Source organism: Sesamum indicum, linkage group LG13 (assembly GCF_026168435.1).
Source record: "Sesamum indicum cultivar Baizhima isolate 11 linkage group LG13, ASM2616843v1, whole genome shotgun sequence".
In the NCBI taxonomy this organism is placed as follows: Eukaryota; Viridiplantae; Streptophyta; class Magnoliopsida; order Lamiales; family Pedaliaceae; genus Sesamum; species Sesamum indicum.
The window spans coordinates 7,839,577-7,860,161 of record NC_142669.1 but is presented as its reverse complement, the minus strand read 5'-3'; the positions used below and the strand labels follow the sequence as shown (position 1 = coordinate 7,860,161).

At 33.7% G+C, this 20,585-nt stretch overlaps 3 protein-coding genes across 4 annotated transcripts; 2 read left to right on the top strand and 1 right to left on the bottom strand.

Annotated features, from left to right (window-relative positions):
* Positions 1–531: 531 nt before the first annotated feature.
* LOC105176524 (large ribosomal subunit protein eL27) lies at positions 532–1,162 on the top strand. The gene has a single exon (XM_011099346.3). It carries the CDS (start codon positions 612–614, stop codon positions 1,017–1,019), a length of 408 nt encoding a protein of 135 aa, XP_011097648.1. The 5' UTR covers positions 532–611; the 3' UTR covers positions 1,020–1,162.
* Positions 1,163–5,077: 3,915 nt separating this feature from the next.
* LOC105176523 (Ubiquitin carboxyl-terminal hydrolase family protein) lies at positions 5,078–7,765 on the top strand. Of its 2 annotated transcripts, none has more exons than XM_011099345.3 (2): positions 5,078–5,211; positions 5,823–7,765. In XM_011099345.3, exon 2 carries the CDS (start codon positions 6,165–6,167, stop codon positions 7,371–7,373), a length of 1,209 nt encoding a protein of 402 aa, XP_011097647.1. In that variant the 5' UTR covers positions 5,078–5,211; positions 5,823–6,164; the 3' UTR covers positions 7,374–7,765. The 2 variants fall into 2 exon arrangements, with proteins under 2 accessions (XP_011097647.1, XP_088733073.1); XM_088876947.1 differs by having other exon boundaries at positions 5,096–5,211; positions 6,078–7,765.
* Positions 7,766–18,264: 10,499 nt separating this feature from the next.
* On the bottom strand, positions 18,265–19,882 carry LOC105176522 (putative BOI-related E3 ubiquitin-protein ligase 3). The gene is made up of 3 exons (XM_088876910.1): positions 19,611–19,882; positions 19,120–19,489; positions 18,265–19,017 (listed from the first exon to the last, which is right to left on the bottom strand). The coding sequence occupies exons 1-3, from the start codon at positions 19,664–19,666 to the stop codon at positions 18,409–18,411; spliced, it is 1,035 nt and encodes a 344-aa protein (XP_088733036.1). The 5' UTR covers positions 19,667–19,882; the 3' UTR covers positions 18,265–18,408.
* Between the last annotated feature and the right edge of the window lie 703 nt (positions 19,883–20,585).

The following is a 20,585-nucleotide window of genomic DNA, read 5'->3' as shown; positions in this document are numbered from 1 at the left end:
TATAAGAGTAGTTTTGATTCGAAAATATTTATTTATTTATAACAAGTCAAAATTAATTTGGCGAAAATATAAATTTTCATTCAACTTTTTTTGTTTAATTTTAACTATTGAGATTTATTTATTGGATGAAAACAAACGTCAGGGGTAATGAAATTTATAAGTAATTGTACCAAATTTTATGGGAGGTGGTACAATTATCCTATTTCTTTCAGTTACGTATGGATTGATAGATTTGAAGACAAATATTTTAAATCTCTATTAACAAAATTTTTAAATTTATTTTGATAACTCTAAATTTGAAAGGTTTCAAATATTTCAAGTTTAAATTTGAATTATTTTTTTTAAATAACGATGGATTATATACTTTTTATTATAAAAGATATTTGAAATTCTTTTCTCAAATCGTTCTATCAAATTTAAATCCAAATGTAATCTTAAAAAAAGGAAAGAAAAAGACCTAGAGAATTCCAATTTCGGCCCACTTGATTAGGCCCATCTAGTTTCGAACCAGGAAAACCCTAATCTCAACCAACACACAGAGAATATATGAGAAACCTTGTACTCAGAGCTCTAGCAGCCGAAGACCAACTGTACGCAGAGAGTCGTGGAAAATGGTGAAGTTCCTGAAGCCAAACAAGGCGGTTATTCTCTTGCAGGGTCGATTCGCTGGCCACAAGGCGGTTATCGTGAAGAACTTCGATGAAGGCACGCGCGACCGCCCCTACGGCCACTGCCTTGTCGCCGGAATCGGCAAGTACCCAAGCAAAGTAATCCGTAAGGACTCCGCCAAGAAGCAGGCCAAGAAATCGCGCGTCAAAGCCTTCATCAAGCTCGTCAATTACAACCACATCATGCCCACTCGCTACACGCTTGACGTGGATCTAAAGGACATTGTATCTGCTGAAGCGCTGGTGTCGCGTGACAAGAAGGTGACCGCTTGCAAGGAGATCAAGGGTAGGTTTCAGGAGAGGTTTAAGACTGGGAAGAACCGTTGGTTTTTCTCGAAGCTCAGGTTTTGAGGTGAAAGCTATTTTAGTCTGTCCTTGATTTTTGTTCGGCATTTTGACTGATGAAGTTCTCTTTTTTTTTTTTTTTTATTGTGGATTAGATAATATAGAACGATTTTCGAAATGAAATGTGTGTTCTATTGAGGCGTCCTGAATTTATCATTGTTAGTTCCTAATTTGGGTTTTTCAGCATAATTGGGTTCTTTGATTTGAACGTTTTGCAGCTCGTGATTAAAGGGGTTGTTGCAATGATTCATAATAGAATAATGATGATGTCTTTTCTTTATAATAAGTTCAGTTTATACTGTATATATCTGATTTTAGAAGTTACTTTAGTAATATATCAAATTAGAGAATTGGGTATCTAAGTTAGCTAAATAAAGAGTTCAGGGTCTTTATTTAGTACTATCAAGATATTTTCTTATGTTACAACGGTTGGATTTGGCTGTGGATGTTTAGATTGCCATTCAAGTAGTCTAAGAAGTGCTTGGATGAATTTCAGCTAAATCATGCTCGATATCTTGTTCTTAACTTTGGCACGAAATTATTCAGATTTCAGAAGTGTTGCACCAGTGACTTGGACTAGTCCAAAGGAATTGTTCTCGGTTTTCATTATCCTGTTTCACTTAGAATGTTGTTGCATCACTTCTGCTAAAGAAACATGGGTTGCTCTGTGCAATAGAAAATTTCTTGTGGTTTCAGTTTCGTGTGATTTAATTTAATCATGTTTTGGTCCATCTTCATGGAGGAAGGCTTTTCCTTCTTGATGACTGATTGTGATAATAAGGATAGCTGCAAAATGATTGACAAAGATGTTCACTTGTCGATGGAAAAACAATCAAGCGGTGCAGAGATTAACAGAAAGCTTCTTAAATTGAGTTTGTAAGGCCTGGCAATGAAATCTATGGAAAATGTGATTGTGTAAATGTGCTTTCTTCTTTTCATTCTCTGGCCCTATTTGCTTAACGCCTATTTTTACTTAAAATTGTAGTACATAGACATTTGGCATGTTTTAAGATATCAATCTGCTGAATGTGGAGGTTTTAATAGACGGGGACAATTTTCCTGGTTTTCTCTTGAAACAGAAATGAAATACTCAGTCATGATCAATTATCTACTTGACATTATTCTGAGAATTTAGGCATAGTATATTTCAACAGGAAAATTGTATAGAGTAGCGGGAGAATGCTCGTAAGGCACAATCCATTTGTGATCAGGTCATGACAGTAATACCATAAAGAATGTTTTGATTTTAACAAATGTTACATGGCTGCTGTAGGATGGTTGGAAAAAATTCTTATAACCTATTAGGGTTCTCAGTTCTAATAAGAAGCAAATGTGAAGAAATAGACAGCATTATTCTCCTGCTTGTTGGGGAAATATTCACTGTTCATATTTATATGCAGCCAAGACCTTGGGAAAACTACTTCTTCACATGAGAAATTTGGTAAGGATTGTGGATATGTGGGAAGTAGGAAGATGTGCTGAGGCTTGTTGGCTTAATTGATAGTGATGAATCGCTTTCAGTTAATTAGTTGTGGCTCTATGTACCTACTCTATATGCAAGATGCATTTGCATGGGTTGGGTCATCTTTAAGTATCCATAAGCGATCTATGATCTTAAAGGTGTGATCTAATTCATGGTGTGGTGATTGGAGTCGAATTCATTCAAAAAGTAAGAATATACAGTAAAGCCGGACATTATTCATGACTACAGGCACAGGAAAAATCTCAGTTTCCAGTGCATATAAAGGAGTGGGAGATTGCCTTGTGGTTCGTCTTCCATTCAATTCAATTCCTCGGACTCATCTTTTCTGCTATTTGGAGTTCTAATATTGTCACCTGTTTGGCACTTTTAATATTATCACAACCTAAAATAATTATCAACATCACGAATTATCACACAGATTTTGGTAAGGTCTAATAGACCATACTTGTCATGAATTATATGAATATGATGCATTCATTCTTCACATGTGACGAGTAGATAGGAACATGACAATGCTGGCAAATATGTGACATGAACATCAAACACTTATATAATTGCTTATGCAAGTATTTGGTGAAAATATATTTAGCACGCCATTGGTATTATATTACTGTAAATGCAATAAAGACTATATTTGGATTGATAAATTTAGATTTACGATAAAATACAGTAAAACTACATTTGGATTGGTGAATTTTAATTGAAGGGAAGTATTTAGGAAGGGTATTTCAAATGATTTCATATTAAAAGAATTTAAAACCTATCAATATTTAATAAAATATAGTTGAAATTTATGATCGAAAGATTTGAAATCTCTCAAATTTAAAGTTGTCCAAATAAATTGAGGAATGATGAATTTGAATTTGGTTAAGAATTTAAATTGAATAGTTTCCAAATCCACATATTTAGAATCTCTTATTTGGAATTACAAAAAAATTGTGCCTGGATTTCAAACTCAAATAAAGTGATATGAAAATAGGTTGAATTTTAAATTCATAAGATTCAAATGTACCGTCGAAGGATTTGTTGTTTGAAATTTGAATTCATCTAAGAAGCAGCGTAAGTTTAATTTGAAATGCAAATAAATTTCAAACTATGAAGCCGATTGGGCGTGATCAATATTCTATCCCCAAAATGAGACGGCCCATTAGTTTTCTACTCCGGAAGAACCCTAATCTCTGGAAACCTCCCAAATACATTGACAAATCGGAACTCCAGCAGCCGAACGTTTACCTAACCTCTTGAGGTATCTCAGATTCGTGCAAAATGGTGCGTAATGTTTGGATTTGTTTTTTGAGTGTTTTATTTTGTGTTTAGGGATAGAAAGAGAAAAATAGAGATAAATACTTTAAATTAAGTGGTGTAGGTTTGATGTTGGGTTTTGAGAGACAAAAAAACCACTATTAATTATCAAATCATATCTTTTATATATATATATATATATATTGTATACTTAATGTTGTATTTTTTGAAGATAAAAAACACATAGGTAAAGTGTAAAAACACAAAAACATATATTGGGTGTGTTTTATCTTGTCCCGAAAAATACAAAAACTTGAATCCAAACATAGTGCATCTAATTTAACTTTTTATTTGCTTTTTACTTTTTTTTTTACAAATACTATCCACTTTAAATTTTGTTACAACTTTCAACTTTTTTTTACAAAAATTACTATTTTAAAAGTTAAAATTTTTTGCAAACACTTTGATAGTATTGATGGAAATCTATATTTGATTTCATACTACTTTTAATATTTTATCGTTATCTGATGTTAGTTTTATTTATTTATATGTTAACTTGTCTTATTTGTCTCATCTTTTTGCAGATTTTTCTCATACTTCAAACTTTAGACATAGGTGAATTTTTGTTAAATAAATATTTAATATAACGTATATAAATTTTATCATTTCAATTTCAATCATTTACAATAAAATGTATTTATTCATTATATTTTAGAATTTTAGTCGATATCTCATATTTTTATTTTTAGATGATATTAAAAATATAGTATTGTAATTTATATTATCTAAAAAAAATTTAATAAACAATTTAGTACATTTTAATAATTTTTTTGTAAATAAATATTTAATATAATGCATATGAATTTTATCGTTATAGTTTCTGTATCCACTATAACAAAATATATATTTTAAAAAAAAATTACCATATATTAGAATTGCTAGTTAATATATCATATTTTACTTTTAGATGATATTAAAATATGATATTTTGGTTTATATTATCTTAATCAACAATACAATACATTCGATAATTTTTGTGTAAATAAATATTTAATCTAATACATAAGAATTTTATCATTATAATTTCAATATTAACTGCAACAAAATGCATGTTTCTAAAAATTTATCATAAATTAAAATTATTATTCAATATATTATATTTTAGTTTACATGATATCAAAATGGTTTATGTTATTTTAAAAAATCAATAATTTAGTAGGTTTTGATACCCACTACAATAAAGTACATTTGTTATTAATTATCTTAACCCTATATTTATTTGATGTATATAAATAAATATATTAGTTATTTCTATATTTATTAAATAAACAAATCAATCTGTAATTCATTACAAATAGAAAAGTAAAGCTATGACTGAGAATGTGAGAATTGAAAACTCTCTCTCTCTCTTACTCTTGCGGAGTGAGAAAAAATTGCATAACTCCAAAACTCCAACTCCCCCTCCATTAACAGGTGATTTTTCTTCTTTATAATTCTTTTTTACAATTTGTAAAAAAAAATTTCTTAGCTTTTAAGGTGTTTGATGAAATGACTGATTGAATTTTTCTTGACTTTTTATTTGGTTGTGCTTGGACTTTGGCTGGATTTGTATATCACTGTTATATTGTATAGTAGGGGAATGACAAATGATGTTATATGTATTGGAGATGGAGTTTGGATTTTCTATATTTTGTACATGTGTATTGTTATATGTATTGACTGTAGCAACTCCACCGTCTCCTGCCTTGTAGTTTCTGTTCTTGGGCAAATTAGTATGTTCGTACTCCAGCTCGGCTCGTTTGCACAGTTTTCAGCCCACCCACTCCCCAGCTCCCATTTTTCTCTTTGAATGTTCGAACCCCCAATTATTTTACTCAAGAAATATCGAATACCACTATCGGATTACAGAAACAGAGGAAAGAAAAAGGGGCACAGCCCGTCTTTTATTCTTTTCTCTTTCTCCAGTAGCTTGCTTTCTCCTAAAATCTACTCTGATTTACATCACTGTTTTTTTGTTCTTTTCTGCTGTTTTCATTCTTTTATTTTTTTTGACTTGTGATATCTGTTATTTCTTCTTGGGGCAGGTTTGGCGCAGCCCAGTTTGTGGGTTTCTGATCAACGGCTTTTATTTATTCCCGTTTCCTATTTTGCTTTGGCTTCCTTTATTTTGATTAGTTCGTTGGGTTGGATGATTATGTAGTGTTAAATCTGGAAGTGGGAATTTACTGTAGGATCTGATGAAGAATTTAGGTTTTTAGGTCGGAATTCTGCATTGATGAATCGATTTATGCTGTATCATTTAGCGACTAGCTCTATTACCAGTTTTTTGATGCGTGTAGTTTATCTTGACTGGTGTGACAAAGAGCATAAACAACGGCGGGAAGCTTTGGCAGCGAGCTGTATTCGAATTGCTCGATCAATTGTCCATGAGAGATCTCAGAATTCATGGACATTTGATGCTCTCGCAACTTCATAGACCTTATGGGTTGAACAAAATGGGAGGTTTTGATGCATTTTCAGGTTATCGGAGGATGCAAATCATGCACAAAACTACCGTTGGAAGAAAACCAAAGAAGAAAATATACCACAGGGTGCATGAACTTGACAGAGTGATGGAACTTCAAAAGAAACCAGCATTGATTCTGCAGCTGAAGTCCATTATCCAATCCCAGAAAACAGAGTCTCTTCTGCTTAGGGACCTTGAGAAAGAAGTTGGATTTGTGCAGAAATGGAATTACATGGCTGTTATTGACAAATACCCTTCCATTTTTCGTGTGATCGGTGGCCAAATTGACAAATCACCGCCGGCAGTTGCTCTGAGTGAAAAGGCTAAAAGGATTGCAGCTTTGGAGTCTGAGGCGATGGAGCAGATGGTACCCATTTTAGTTAAGAATTTAAGGAAGCTGTTGATGTTGTCTGTCGATTGTAGGTTACCTTTAGAAACCATTGAGTTGATGGCTAGTGAATTGGGATTGCCTAATGACTTCAAGAACTCATTGATTCTGAAGTACCCTCAGTATTTCAGATTGAATGAGTTCAATGGGAGAGAATATCTGCATTTGGAGAACTGGGATTCTTCCCTAGCAGTAACTGCCCGTGAGGAGAGGCTGGGGACTTTTATCTCCAGTGGGCAGTCACAGAGGGCTAAGATATCAAAAGACGGCAACTTTTCAGGTCCTTTTGCATTTAAGTTGAAATTTCCTGCTGGCTTTAGGCCGAACATGAGTTATCTCGAGGAAGTTCATAGGTGGCAGAAAATGGACTTCCCTTCTCCATACTTGAATGCAAGGAGGTTCGAAGCAGCAGATCGAAAAGCTAGGAAAAGGGCAGTGGCAGTGCTTCATGAGCTCCTGAGTCTGACTATGGAGAAGAGATTGACATCTGCTCAGCTGGATGCATTCCATTCGGAATATCGCTTACCAGCTCGACTATTGCTTTGCTTAATAAAGCATCAAGGCATCTTTTACATCACTAACAAAGGTGTAAAGAGCACCGTAATCCTGAAGGAGGCCTATGAGGGCTCAAACTTAATTCATAAATGCCCCCTCCTGGAATTCAGAGACAAATTTCTGGCCATAATGGGCAGGAAAGATGGCAGTTCATGTGCTGGGGGATCAACTTCTGTTGTAAATTGACAAGTAACTCATGAGAGTCCTAAGCATGGTTTGATTTCCTATGTGATTTATCTGCCACTCCTGTTCTGGACGTCTGGATGAGCGCCAATGAATTTGGGTTCAAATGGGGAGATGAACATAACCTGTGGCTGATTGAATGCAAACATCTATACAAGAATTCATTCCGCCCTCCCTGGGAATTCACTGCATTCTTGATAAAATCATTCTTCAGACCACATAACTGATGAGCATAAATAGCTCAATGACATTGAATACAATTACCTTCTGTCATCTGATGCTGTTAAACCATAAATCTCAAATAGGCTCACAGTTTCTGCTTCACAGTGGTGGAATCGGTTTTCTCTAGGGATAATTACATTTATATTACCTAATCAATGGTCTGTTTACACAAATTATTTATGTTTTTGTATAATTATATATATACCTATAAAAAACGTGAACATCATTTATAAAAACCCTCCCTCCTTTTGAAAAATTACACATTACACCCCTCTAAAATGTCAGTATCATTGCACTAACTACCCTGCTTTTAAAGTATCACTAGTGGTTTATATAATTATGCAAAACGTAGAAATAATTTATGTAAACAAACTATAAATCAGATGTATAAATGTAATCATTCCCTTTTTGTATCTTGATTTTCTCTTTTACATGAGGTCTGAACCTTTCATATTTGTGCAAATTGAACATCCAACACACAGGGTTAGGTACTTCCAAGTTATCTTGTAAACATCAAGGTCTCTAAGATATAGTAACTACAAATTAATTAAAAAAACGTTGGGTGTTGACCTCTTATTAGTTTTGTGGAAATGGTTTTACGTTTTTGATGTAATTTTTGCCTCCCATCAAGTTGATTATTAATTTCCACTGTTTTACGGCATGCAAATGTTGGCAGAAGAAGTTTGAGGGCAATGTAATATACTTCAACTACTACTATTTTCAACCCGTAAACAATGCAAAAACATTAACAACTTATTTTTTTATATTTTCATTTTTAGTTTTTGAAATAAAATTTAAAAGTAAAAATATATTGATTTGACATGAGAGTTGAATATAAAACACAATGTCGTTAATTACTCAAATATATTCTAACTTTCACATGAAACCTCAAACACAAATTTTCCACACTGAAAGCTGAAAAAACAGTAAAAAAACAACATTAGTATTTTCTGAGGTAAAGAGAGAAAGAAGGAAATTGAATGAGAATTAGTTGTGTGTTGTCCTTATCCACTGAACACCAAACCAAGAAAGAGGAAGCACAGTTTCAACCAATACTATGCATTTATTGTAATGAAAATCCCCTTGTCATTCATTGTCCCTCCATTTTCATAATAATAAATAATACCCCAACACCAACAGCACCATGTGGGCCTGGGCCTGTCACATGGGCCCATCACTCTCTCTCTATCATAAAGCCCAAAATATCAGATTTGGTTAATTCAATTAATGGTTCTGTGCACTACACCCACAGCCACAGGGGTTGCAGGCTGATGATTGGCCCCCTCTCCACTCCACCTGCCCCCACTCACATTAACTTCTCCTGTTTGCAATCTGACAGCATCATCTTTCTGACAACGTACCCAACCTCAAAAACCTTTAGAACAACATTTGTGAATAATTGCTTTGTGACCACTATAATTGCAATTCTCACCTCTCAATGTCCCATTATTCGTTAGGTGGCCTATTTAACTTTTTGTGTTTACTTCTTCTGTCCTCTGTCCTAAGATTGCGATGGCTATTATTTTCACAAAATATAATTATTCACCTATACGGAAAACGTGAAAATTGTCCCCGCCCCATATCAAGAAATTAACTTAACTAGTGGTTTATGGGCCCGTGAAGTCGAGAAGAATTGGTAGATAATCAATAAAGATGTGCTTTATCATCATCATCGTTGTGATCATTATCATCTTAACTGTAATTATTACTCTTTTTTTTTTTTTTTTCTCCTTACTTTGTGAATGTATTTTGACTAGATGGATGGATAGAGTGGAGAATATGAAAGCAACAGCCATTGATGGGAAATTGAAGGAGGACCATTTCATGGTTCTAATCATGCAAGTTGAGGGGGTGGGGGGTTGGTTGGTTGATTTTATGTGAAAGATCCTAAGGTCCAAGAATGGTGGGGCAATGGGATTCCTACATTTACGCATAGAGTAGTTGAAAACACGACATAATGGCATTCCCATATTGGCGTTGTCCAAATTTTACTTGGTTTTGTCACTTTTCAGCTCTCTCTACTTCACCCTTGGAATATGCGACTTTAAATAATGAAAGAAAAAAGTTATGAATTAGTGCTCTATTTTCATATTTTATTACATAAAATACAAATTAACATGTATTAAATCTTTTTAAATTTTTATATGTAATGTGTATGTACATTTGAGTTTGAATCCGATTCCCCTCCTTCGTTTTCATAATACGGAGAATATTAGGCGAGTGTAAAATCGTTCGAACAAGAAAACACATAATATCATAATATTGAGCATCGCAAACCTAACTTGGAAAATTCAGATATAAAATTTAATACTAATTTAAAAATAAAATATTAGGTAAATTATAATGAATTATCATAAAATTTGACATAATTACGAATATTTCCTTATTATTTAAAAAATTACAAATACCCCTTCCTCCTGATGTTGGACAAACTTGTATAACCTTTAGATGGAAGTATGGAATTGTCAACTTTCCCACTACTGTATTTTTTTCTTTTTAAAAAAACAAATCGAACAAAGTGGATGAATTTTTTTTTTAAAATTCTAAAAAGGAATTATCCACTTAGTTCATAAAATAAATTTAAAAAGTTCAAAAAATAAGTACAATTATAATTCATAATCTACAAAGGCATTTTGATCAGTTCACACCTTCAAAATTATGCATAATAACCTAACAAATTGGACTAATTGTTAGACGACCATTAAAATCAATAAAGTATTGAGAATTTTTTAAATAATAAAAAAATATTTATACGTATGTCAGACCTCACAAGAACTCGTTATAATTCAACCTCAAGCATTTGAACTCAAGAGGAGAAAAAACAAGATCTAAAAACATGCGTAGGATATCCATCCATCCATCCATCACCCACTAGTGGTTGATTGGGACTAAATATAATTGTGAGTATTACATCAAGAATCACATTTCTATGTTTGCCTTAATATTTTAACTAATTGTAAGAAAGCAAAGCAATCCAATCCAATCCAATCCAATCAAAGCCCACATAGAAAAAAGAAGAAAGTTGATTTCGTATGTGTAGATAGCAATAGCAATAGCAATAGCAATGGCAATACGATGTGTTCCCTTCCCTTCCTCTCTACATTTGGCACCACTACTCAATAAAGTCTTTTCCACTTCAACGATTCGTCCCCTCTTTGCCTCAGGAAAGTGGAGAGCATCCATAATTATCACGAAAATTTCCCATGTTCAGACACTACCACTACTCGATAGGTCTTCTGAATTGTTGGGGTTAGGTTAGTGGGTGTTTGATGCTCACACTTGTCCATCAATTCTTCTCACTCACTTTTCCTTGCTCTTTTTTCTTAATCCTTTTCAATTAATTGATGTGACAATGGATGCCGGGATTAATTCTTGGTTTCTTCTTTTGTTCAAATTATGAATCTGAACCTCGTCGCTTTTTGTGGGTGAATTATGGACGATAGTTATGGACGAGTTGTAGCGAAAAGAATATTTCATAACGGGTAGATTTTCTGAATCAGGATAATATCTTTTTCGCCTAGTATTTAAATTAAAAAAACAAAGGCAGATAGGGAGAGGGTTGAGATTCAAAGATGTAATAAATAAGGTGTCAAACTTTAGTGTTACTCCACCGATGAAGCAAAAACTCATTGATGTAAAGTAAGTAAAGTGGGTGGGGGAGTCATAGAAATTCTGGCATAAAGGTGAAATCCCAATTCCATGAGATATGATTTCCTTTCCAAGGTAAATGCTTACTCCTTACTTGTCACTTTTTCGGACATCTTATTCTTGCCCTACCACACACACACACACACACACACACACACACATATATATATATCCCTTTGCCAAAAGACACCCTATTTACCGTTTTCCACAAAAGCAAGACACATTGTCCCATTAAATCTTTCATGGATAATAATATTCCCATCTTTTTTTTTTTTAGGTTGCGGTCTTGCACTTCACATTAACCTTAATTTTTGCAGGGCGACGGACCCTTCAATTTAGGGTCGTAATAAATCAATATCTAATCACATAAAAATCGATGTAGGAATCAAAATGTAGGTTTAATACTATCAAGGATCTAAACAAGAATTCAAATAGAGATTACGAGTAGGACGGCCCCATCCCACAAGGTAGATTGTAGGAGGGGTACCTAAAAAATGAGCATCCATGCCTCTTTGATTGGACCCAAAACATTAATATATGCTTCCAACTATCCATTTATTTGTAGGCCCACACCCACCTCATCACCTCTAAAACCAGTACATGAAACCTAGCAAGAAAGTGGACAAAATTGTGTGATGAAGACATTTCCATGTCTCTTTACATGCCTTGTCCCAAAACATTATTATAAAAGGAGATGAAAAGCATAGTATTGAGCATGGGGGCATGCCCCTCATTCTTCGTCTTTTAGTACTAACTAGTCCACATGGATCAACTTCCTAGCTACCTAGTAATTGGAGAATAATAATTATACCTAGCTTTGTATTTATTTAATTTAAATAATAAAAAAATGATTTAATCCCTACAACTAAAATAACTTAGAATTGATATTATTCTTAAGAAAGAATAATGAGTTGCATGTTTTGGGGTGGTGGAGTCCAGTATAGGACATCAAGAATATAAAAAAGTCATGGGAAGATGGTGAAAAGGCATAAATGCCCACCAGTATATTTTATTTCTATCAGTATGAAAATATCAAATAATATGAATTATTATTTCATATTAATATGATATAAGTCTTCTTTTTATTAACATAGTTTAATTTTTATTACATGAATTTTATGGTTTGAATATGAAAAATTGGGTGGAAGGTTTGAATTAAACACAAAGCATCATCATCTATGTTGACAATTCATTTTCTTTCTACATAAAAAAATTCCCTTTGACAATCCCAATTACCTGTCCTAGATACCATTTTTCAGACCGACTAGAAATCTTGTTTTGTACACACAACATAGTCACTATCGAATAAATTACACGGGGTGTCCGATGTGGGCCTTCCCATCACGAGCCACTTTGATGCGCTGCTCTCCACAACCAATTCATTTTGGTCAATAAATCTACACCTTTCTTCATCAATCCTTTTTCCTTTTATAAATAAGGGTAAATAACACTCTTGACATTAGATTAAAATATATATATATATGTATTTTTGTAAAAAATTACAATTATATATTCTGAAGGTGTTAGCGTTATATTTTTCAGATGTATTTCTGCAAGTTTTCATATGTTTTGCAACTGACAAAGAGTGTTTGTGTCTTTTGACCAGATCTTAGTAAGTTTCGATGTAATTTACTCTATATGTATATATATTTGTGTGTATGTAAGCAAATTAGTGTGATAAGTTGAAATCTTACAATAAGAAAATCACAGGCTCTGATTGTGAATGCATATTATTTTTATAATAACATTTTATTATTTTTAATTTTCTAAATATACTCTTTAATTTAATAATACTGACATTACAATCAATTTTCATATACAATATACTAAAAATAATATAATAAACTGTAGACATAATATAGTCGGGTGTGAGGAAAGTAATGCAATTAATTTATATGAAGAGTCAAAATCTAATTCATGATTCTTGAACTAATTTTTCTGAAAATGTGATGTGTAGGTGGGGCAAGAAGGGGGACCAAAAATTAATTCAATCTATTTGGAATTGACATGTACTAGAAGGAGAGTCATTACATTCTTGGAATATAAAACTTGTCTTTGTCAACCTCCCAATTAATTTCTTATTTCATATATATATATATATATATATATTAAAATATTTGGTATTTAGGTGAGGAGGGGCAGATGATTAGATGAACTTGAAGATAAGGACAAGTAAATTAATTGGTGGACAAAATAGTGGTGGAGTGGGACATTTATTGATGGATGAGTAGTCTCTTACAATGGATATGGAGGTACAACTTGGAACCAACAACATTTTAATATTTTCCTCAATTTCCTTTACTTATAAAACACCTCTACAAATTGGTTGAGTTAGTGCAATTAATATTATTAATTTGTGCTATACCCCAAACAACCATCATCCTCATTTATTACAAATGAGGGAATTTGACCAAAGATTACATAACATTAAAATGATTGTAGGTCTGTTAATGGATGGTTATCGCTCTACCCAAACCCATACCCAATAAATATCTATATATGGTGGCTGTTTATACTTTACTCTCACCCTATCCAATAGTTACGGGTATTTTAGAGTATTAAACTTTTACATGTACACATGGATATTTCACGATATTAGACAAGAATTTTCCTCAAAACTGCCTCCAATTACATCACATACACACATACATTAAACACAATTGTACGTATTGTGTGTCCACCTCTAAATTCTTTACATTATCTTAACATGCATCAAAACATTTGGCTCACGTCTAAACGCTTGAGACATAAAAGCATAGAAAGACAATATACATTGTAACAAGTCATGTATTAAGAATTGATAATGTCCAAACTGATGAATTAGATAGGTTGGATAAGTGAGGTATTGAGATAACGACTTTATGAATATAGGAGACTCGGACGGCCCACGTTTTTCCAACATAGACCGTCTAACGAATTAAGGAATTCAACGGAATGGTTGCACCCAAAGCCAAGAAAATATTGCAATCAATCAATGTATGTGAATAATAATTGTAGGTGTAATAATAGATAAATGCTGGTTCAGTTGAACCTAAAGTCGCGCTAAGAATAATACACATGTCGCTAAATATTTATGACTACGACTTCAACATAATTTATGCCTATGAGGAGGAGATGTAAGCCCAACTCTACCCTGAATTTCGTGCAAGCAATTCAATTTTGGGTCGTAATTATTGTGACTTTTAAATGCTTATTTATATATACGGATAATTATTTATGGCCTTTTTTTTTTTTTTACAAAATTTACCTGTATTTTTTTTGAGTAATTATGAAAATCATCATTGACAGCAAAAAGTAAAAATAATTTGTGTAATAATGTTGGCGTTGTATATGTACTTTTTATGCTAATACTTTTTATGATTGTATGTATGATTTTTTAAAAAGTAAGAATTTTTTATATATATTGATCATAAGTATATATATATATATATAAAAATATTACTATTTACTAGGATCTGACACGGCTGAATTTCAAGATAATCAAACAAATTTAGATATGGGGTCCAAATTTTAATTTTGTGAATCTAATTGAATTCAAGATATAATTAGAATTTTTAGTATGTACTCATCTTGAATCCAACTCGACCCAAAATATGCATATATGAGTATATTTTATTTATTTAAAATCTTTAATTTATCCATTCGACTTTATTTTTTCCTAATTAGTCAATTAATTACAGAAGTGCTTGAAATCTAGAAAAAGAAAAAAAAAAAAAAGGGTAAGATAGGCTAATGTTGAGATTAAGAAAGTGTAATGTAGCTTAATAATGTGAGTAATAATCAAGGGTAGTAAAGTGTTTTAAAGAGGTGAGGTGGTAGGGGGGAGGGCATGCCGGTCATAAAGGGACAAAATGGTCCTGATAGGGTGGGGCCCATTCAGGCAACTAATGATCTATCAAACCAACAAATCTCCTCCAATTATGTTTGTATTGTTACCTGCCGTATGTATGGGCCCCATCCCCTACACCCCCAATTTGGCATGCACCCATTTATGGACGGTATGCACTATTTTTATGCAAATATACTCCCACTATTTTTATGATGTCTTAATTTAATAGTTGAAATTAAAATTAAAAGTCTCGTGAATAAAATTGAGATGGTAGATTATAAATTTATAATTATATTTATATATTATTTGAATGACTATAATGTTAAAAAATAATTCATATTTAATATATACAAATGATTAAATAATATATTAAATAAAGATGCAGTAATATTCAAAATAAAAAATTAGATGCCCTGTCTCTCTCTTTTTTTAAATTTTTTTTTGTTTTAGGTAATCGTTATTTATAAGTGCAAAAAAATGAAATGATGATGAAATGGATGTGCATACTTTTTGAGCAATACACCGGTTAGTTGTTGGCCAAATCAGCCGTCCATTTCATTTTAGCCTTTCCTTTTTTTTTTTTCTTTTTTAATTTTCCTCTTTCCAGATATTTAATTGAAGTAAATTTCCCAATTATGACATATGGTTTCCATGTTTATTTTAGTACTGAAATAAAATAGTTTATTTTGAAATAGATTATATATATGTGTTTATGATGGGCATGATGATGCCTTGATGCTCACCCACCATTCACCATATGTATGTTGCTTTCACTGTGCAACCCTATTTCAATTTAAAAAAATTATGGATTGAAACTGATGTAAAAAGTCTGCTCTCTCATAATATATAATATAAATATATATTATATGATAATTACGTGGGATAGTGGGTATAGAGGTAGGATAGAGTTGGGTTTATAGTCCCAAGGTAGGATCAAATTAATCAGCCTATCTTTGTTGTTAGCCAGCTTTTGTTGTAATTTTTATAAATTAATGAATGCATAAACTTGCATGATTATTTCTAGAAAATTATGGATGAACTAAACATGACACCATCCATCCATGGAATTCAAGAGACGGGTAAAGACGACATTATATATTTTATTTAGAAAGCAATGAATATGGCATGAAATGGAGCATATATATATATATAGATATAGATATTGATGGTGTAGTGTAATTTTCAAGAATAGTATAAGGTGTGTTTGATTAATAATAATAATATAAGTGGGGAGGGGAGATGGGGCCCATACCATAAGCAAAACATACATAACATACTATTGTTATTATGTGGGGAAAGAATCTTGAAACGTACATGCACTCATTACTTATTTCAGGCTCCCAAACAAAAACGTCGAGATTGATAACACCACTCCAAAATGATTCGGTTCCAGGCTCAGGAATGGTCTTCTTACAAAATCTACGGCCACGATTCCCCCATCCCATCATCCATGTTTTAGCAGTTCCCAGAATTTTATGTGATTTTTATTTTTTGTGGTGATTGATACGTAACAGTAACACCATTCTCTTCAATTAATATTTCTGACCCTGAATCTGAAACGCCACACCCATCAATTTCACGTGATGGTCCCTCTTTTTTGAACACCAACGCATGCAGCTTCCCAGAACCTTGAACTTGGTCACCTTTCTTTTTCCTTTTTTTTTTTTTCTTTTCTTTCTTAATTTCCTACTTATCTTAATTGCAAAACTAAAGTGGTAGACCACATCATCAATTTCATAATCCCTTTATTTAGAATCAATCAAATTGGTATGTATTATAACACAAACCTCAGCTTCCATCAATCAACAATTGGCAGCTTATGATGGACCAGAAATTGTTGTTTTTCAATGCCTACTGTATAATTTCACTCTGGGATTCACCTTCCCCTGTTGGTAAAAGTAACAAAGTTATTTCTGCTCACTGAAAACGACATTTCGCAATACCAAATATGGCCTACAATCAATTGGAATTTGGAGCCTCGCCTGTACATTACCTAATTTAGATCAACAAATTTTGGTTCGGATGAAGTCGATTAAATTTGAATCAATCATATAATAAATATAATATATTTATTGTAGGATTGATATTCAATTTAAAGGAAATAATCAATCACAACACACTTACCATACTTGTTCTTTGATTGATGTAATTCAATTAAATTTGATTCGAATAAAAATTTACTATTTAGAAGAATATTATATTTATAGCAAAATCTGGGTTTGACCTAATATGAACTAAGCATATACCTAACAAAATACACTTATCATATAGTTGATATACGATTTAAAAAAAATTAAGTATATTAGCTTTATTTTATAATTGATTTATCCAACTTGATTTGAAAAAAAAAATCTATATCTATATTTTCTTTTCTTTTACCCCACTCATAACATAATAGAAATATTAGAAACAGCAGAAAATTCTGGTAGTTCACATCAACACACAACAGAAAACAAAATTACTGTCCCCACTCTAATCCTGGTACTCTCTCCCCACTGTTCTGAAAACGACTTGAGATACAGCCGCTGGTGCATCCCACGCGCCGCCCCCACCCAACCACCCACGTGACATTTATGCTACACCCCTATCCCCCCTCTCCTCCCCTCCCCATCGGTTCGATTCCATCTATGGACGTGTATGAAAATTGTACATACATACTAATTTATGACGGAAAACTTGGTTTTCTTCGATAAAGAAATTTTGTACATTGGATAATGACAAGTGGGTTAGAAAATTGTTCCCTGTAGTATACGTAGTGGAGCAGGAAATACCTTTTTTTTTTTTCTTTTGGTTTTTAATTTCCAATATTGATATTTGCCGTACTTTTGTCCTGTTCCAGTAATGTAAAGTTTTGGCGGGACTCCAAGGATCCTCGTGTCTTGTCAGTGACTCATCTCCTGTGTTCTGTTCGCTGCCGTGCGCATCGGTGCCATTTCTACAAATTGCCCTGCACAAAAGGCCACCCCGCCAGGCCCCATCCCCATGCTTAGTGGGCATGTCAACCTTTTCTTTTTCACCACAACAGCGACATTTGCGCGAGTCCTACGTGTCAGCTTTTACGCCCCATCCATCCCCCTTTTCGTCGTTGACTCCACTACCTTCACCGGAGCGTTAATATCACGCTCCACCGTGACGGGCTCCGGCCCTTTTTCACCGTAGTATTACATGGAAGAATCACCAGAGGTAAAAAAGAGATGTAGTAATTACATTTGATTGATTGATGGGGGAAAAATGAACAAGTTAGTTGAGAGAGATGAGGACTCTAATTCTGTTTTGAAACTAATTTTTGCAACAAATGCTTTTGCGAATTGTGAGAAAGGCTAATCCAAGCTCCGGAATTCAGGAGGAGAGGTTAACGTGAACACTAGCGGTTTTAGGGGAGTTACAAACGGGGCAAATGTGAAGAGTAGACCCGCAAACGGTGCAGAGGCAGAGATGCCTGCAGGGCAAAAGCAATACGCACGATTCCTCTTTCTCGCAGCTCCTGCACATCCTGTTCCGGCTGCTGCTCGGCGCGCTGCAACCGTCGGCGACATTGTTGTTATCGCGATCGAGGGCCTCGGTTGAGGCGCTTTCCGCTAATGTATGACGGTCGATTTTCTCGAAGTTGCTGCCGCAGCACGACTGGGCGTCGTCCATCAAATCTGCGTCGTCGGCACGGTTGCACTGCCGCTGCTGTTCGTCTTGGACTTGAGCGAGGACTTGTTCAAGATTGCATCTCAGGGCGTTTGCTGTCGCTTCGTTTGTTTGCGCCAAATCTCTCCATATTTGATTCTCCACGCACAGAGATTTCACTCTTTCCTCCAGTGCCCAGTTCAATTTTCCAATCTTGTCGATTTCTTCCTCCTTCGCTTTTAGCTTCTTCATTATGTTTTCTTCCAAAGCCGCTGCGATTCTCCGACAATATCTCTTTCGCCGCTCTTCAATTTCCATTCTCACTTTTTCTGTCTGTTACGAGATATTTATTAAACACAAAATAGTTAATAAAACCGTTGATTTTCATTGAAAACATTGGATTAAATGAAAGATTTATAAACTCTCTTTACGTACATGTTGAGCGATGAATCGATCGATTTCCAATTGCTGCTGTTGGATCTGAAACGAGATATCTTCGCCGAGGAAAGTGAAAGAACCAAAACGATTATTCACATTCTGATTCTGAATAGCGGTCGGTGATGACGAGAGCGGAAAATTAATTGCTTCTCTCGACCTCTTCCTCGAAGGCGGAATGTAGGTTAGACCACTGTCGGATTTCATCACCGACGTTTTCGCCGGATGAGTACCGGTGATTGCAGAGCCGTACATCGGAACCACAAATTCCGCTGCCGTAGTTCTTCCAGATAACGGAGCCACCAATCCATATCCCATCGAAGTGCCAAACACGTTTCCATTGTCTTCCACACCATTCATCGCGAATTCTCTGCATTAACACGTCCAGCAAACATCAACTTCCATCCAATGCTTTCCACATCGATCTTGAACAAAAACCAATCCACAACAACACAAGAAAAACAACAAATCATTAGAAAAGGCGAACCCACCTGTTGCCAAGAGTCTGTGGAGGAAACAGATTGAGATGCCGAGCTTCAACGGCCATTTATATATAATTCTTGATCACTGAGGACGAACTTGTCTATCTCTTTCTCTCTGAAGGGACTCTGTTTATAACACCAACTTGTATATGTGAATCCACCCTTTGGTTATGCTTAATTTGGCGTGTGGACAGAGGGTATTGAGAGAGAGGAGTTAGAGGTGGGGAAGAGAAGAATGAGAGGAGGAGAGAAAAAATGAGAGAAAAAAGTGAGGGACATGCAAATATATATATATGCAAGATTGGAGTGCAGAAATCAGAAGAGGTGGGGTTTATTAAACGATTCCGGGTAAGTGGATCCGACCCGTTGCGGGTAGGGCGGTTCATAGTCCAGGTTATAAGTGGGTTCTGAATCAAGAGCAGTGGGTAAATATCTTGGAGGATCCGTCCAAAAGGACCAAAACTCAACCCACGTGATTACTTTTATAAATCAGTACAGTGTCTTTTTATGTATATATTTTCATTAAATATATACGCTAACAATAAAAAATTAAATATATAAGTTATTTTCCCAACAATAAAAAGACACTGTTTCTGCAGCTCGTCGAAGTAATTAACAATAAAATATATATATATATAGATGTATTTATATTTTAATACCGTATATACTATGTATAAATACTCAATCGAAAAGTGCCAATTTTTTATTTAAAAAAAAAAAAATTGTATCCAAATTCATGTATTTAAAGTTATAAATTTAAACCTCTAAATTTGAGTTCTATTTTTAAATATATTGATAAGTTTCTTAATTACGAATTTTTTAAATTCTTATTTTCAAATTTGTCAAGCATGGAGATATATATATATATATATATTGGAACAAAAAATATGTGTCACCGTTTATTTAATTATGAATGTGATTTTAATGATGATGTAAATAACCGAAAAAAAAAAAAAAGGGTTAAATAAGTGGTAACGATGTTGC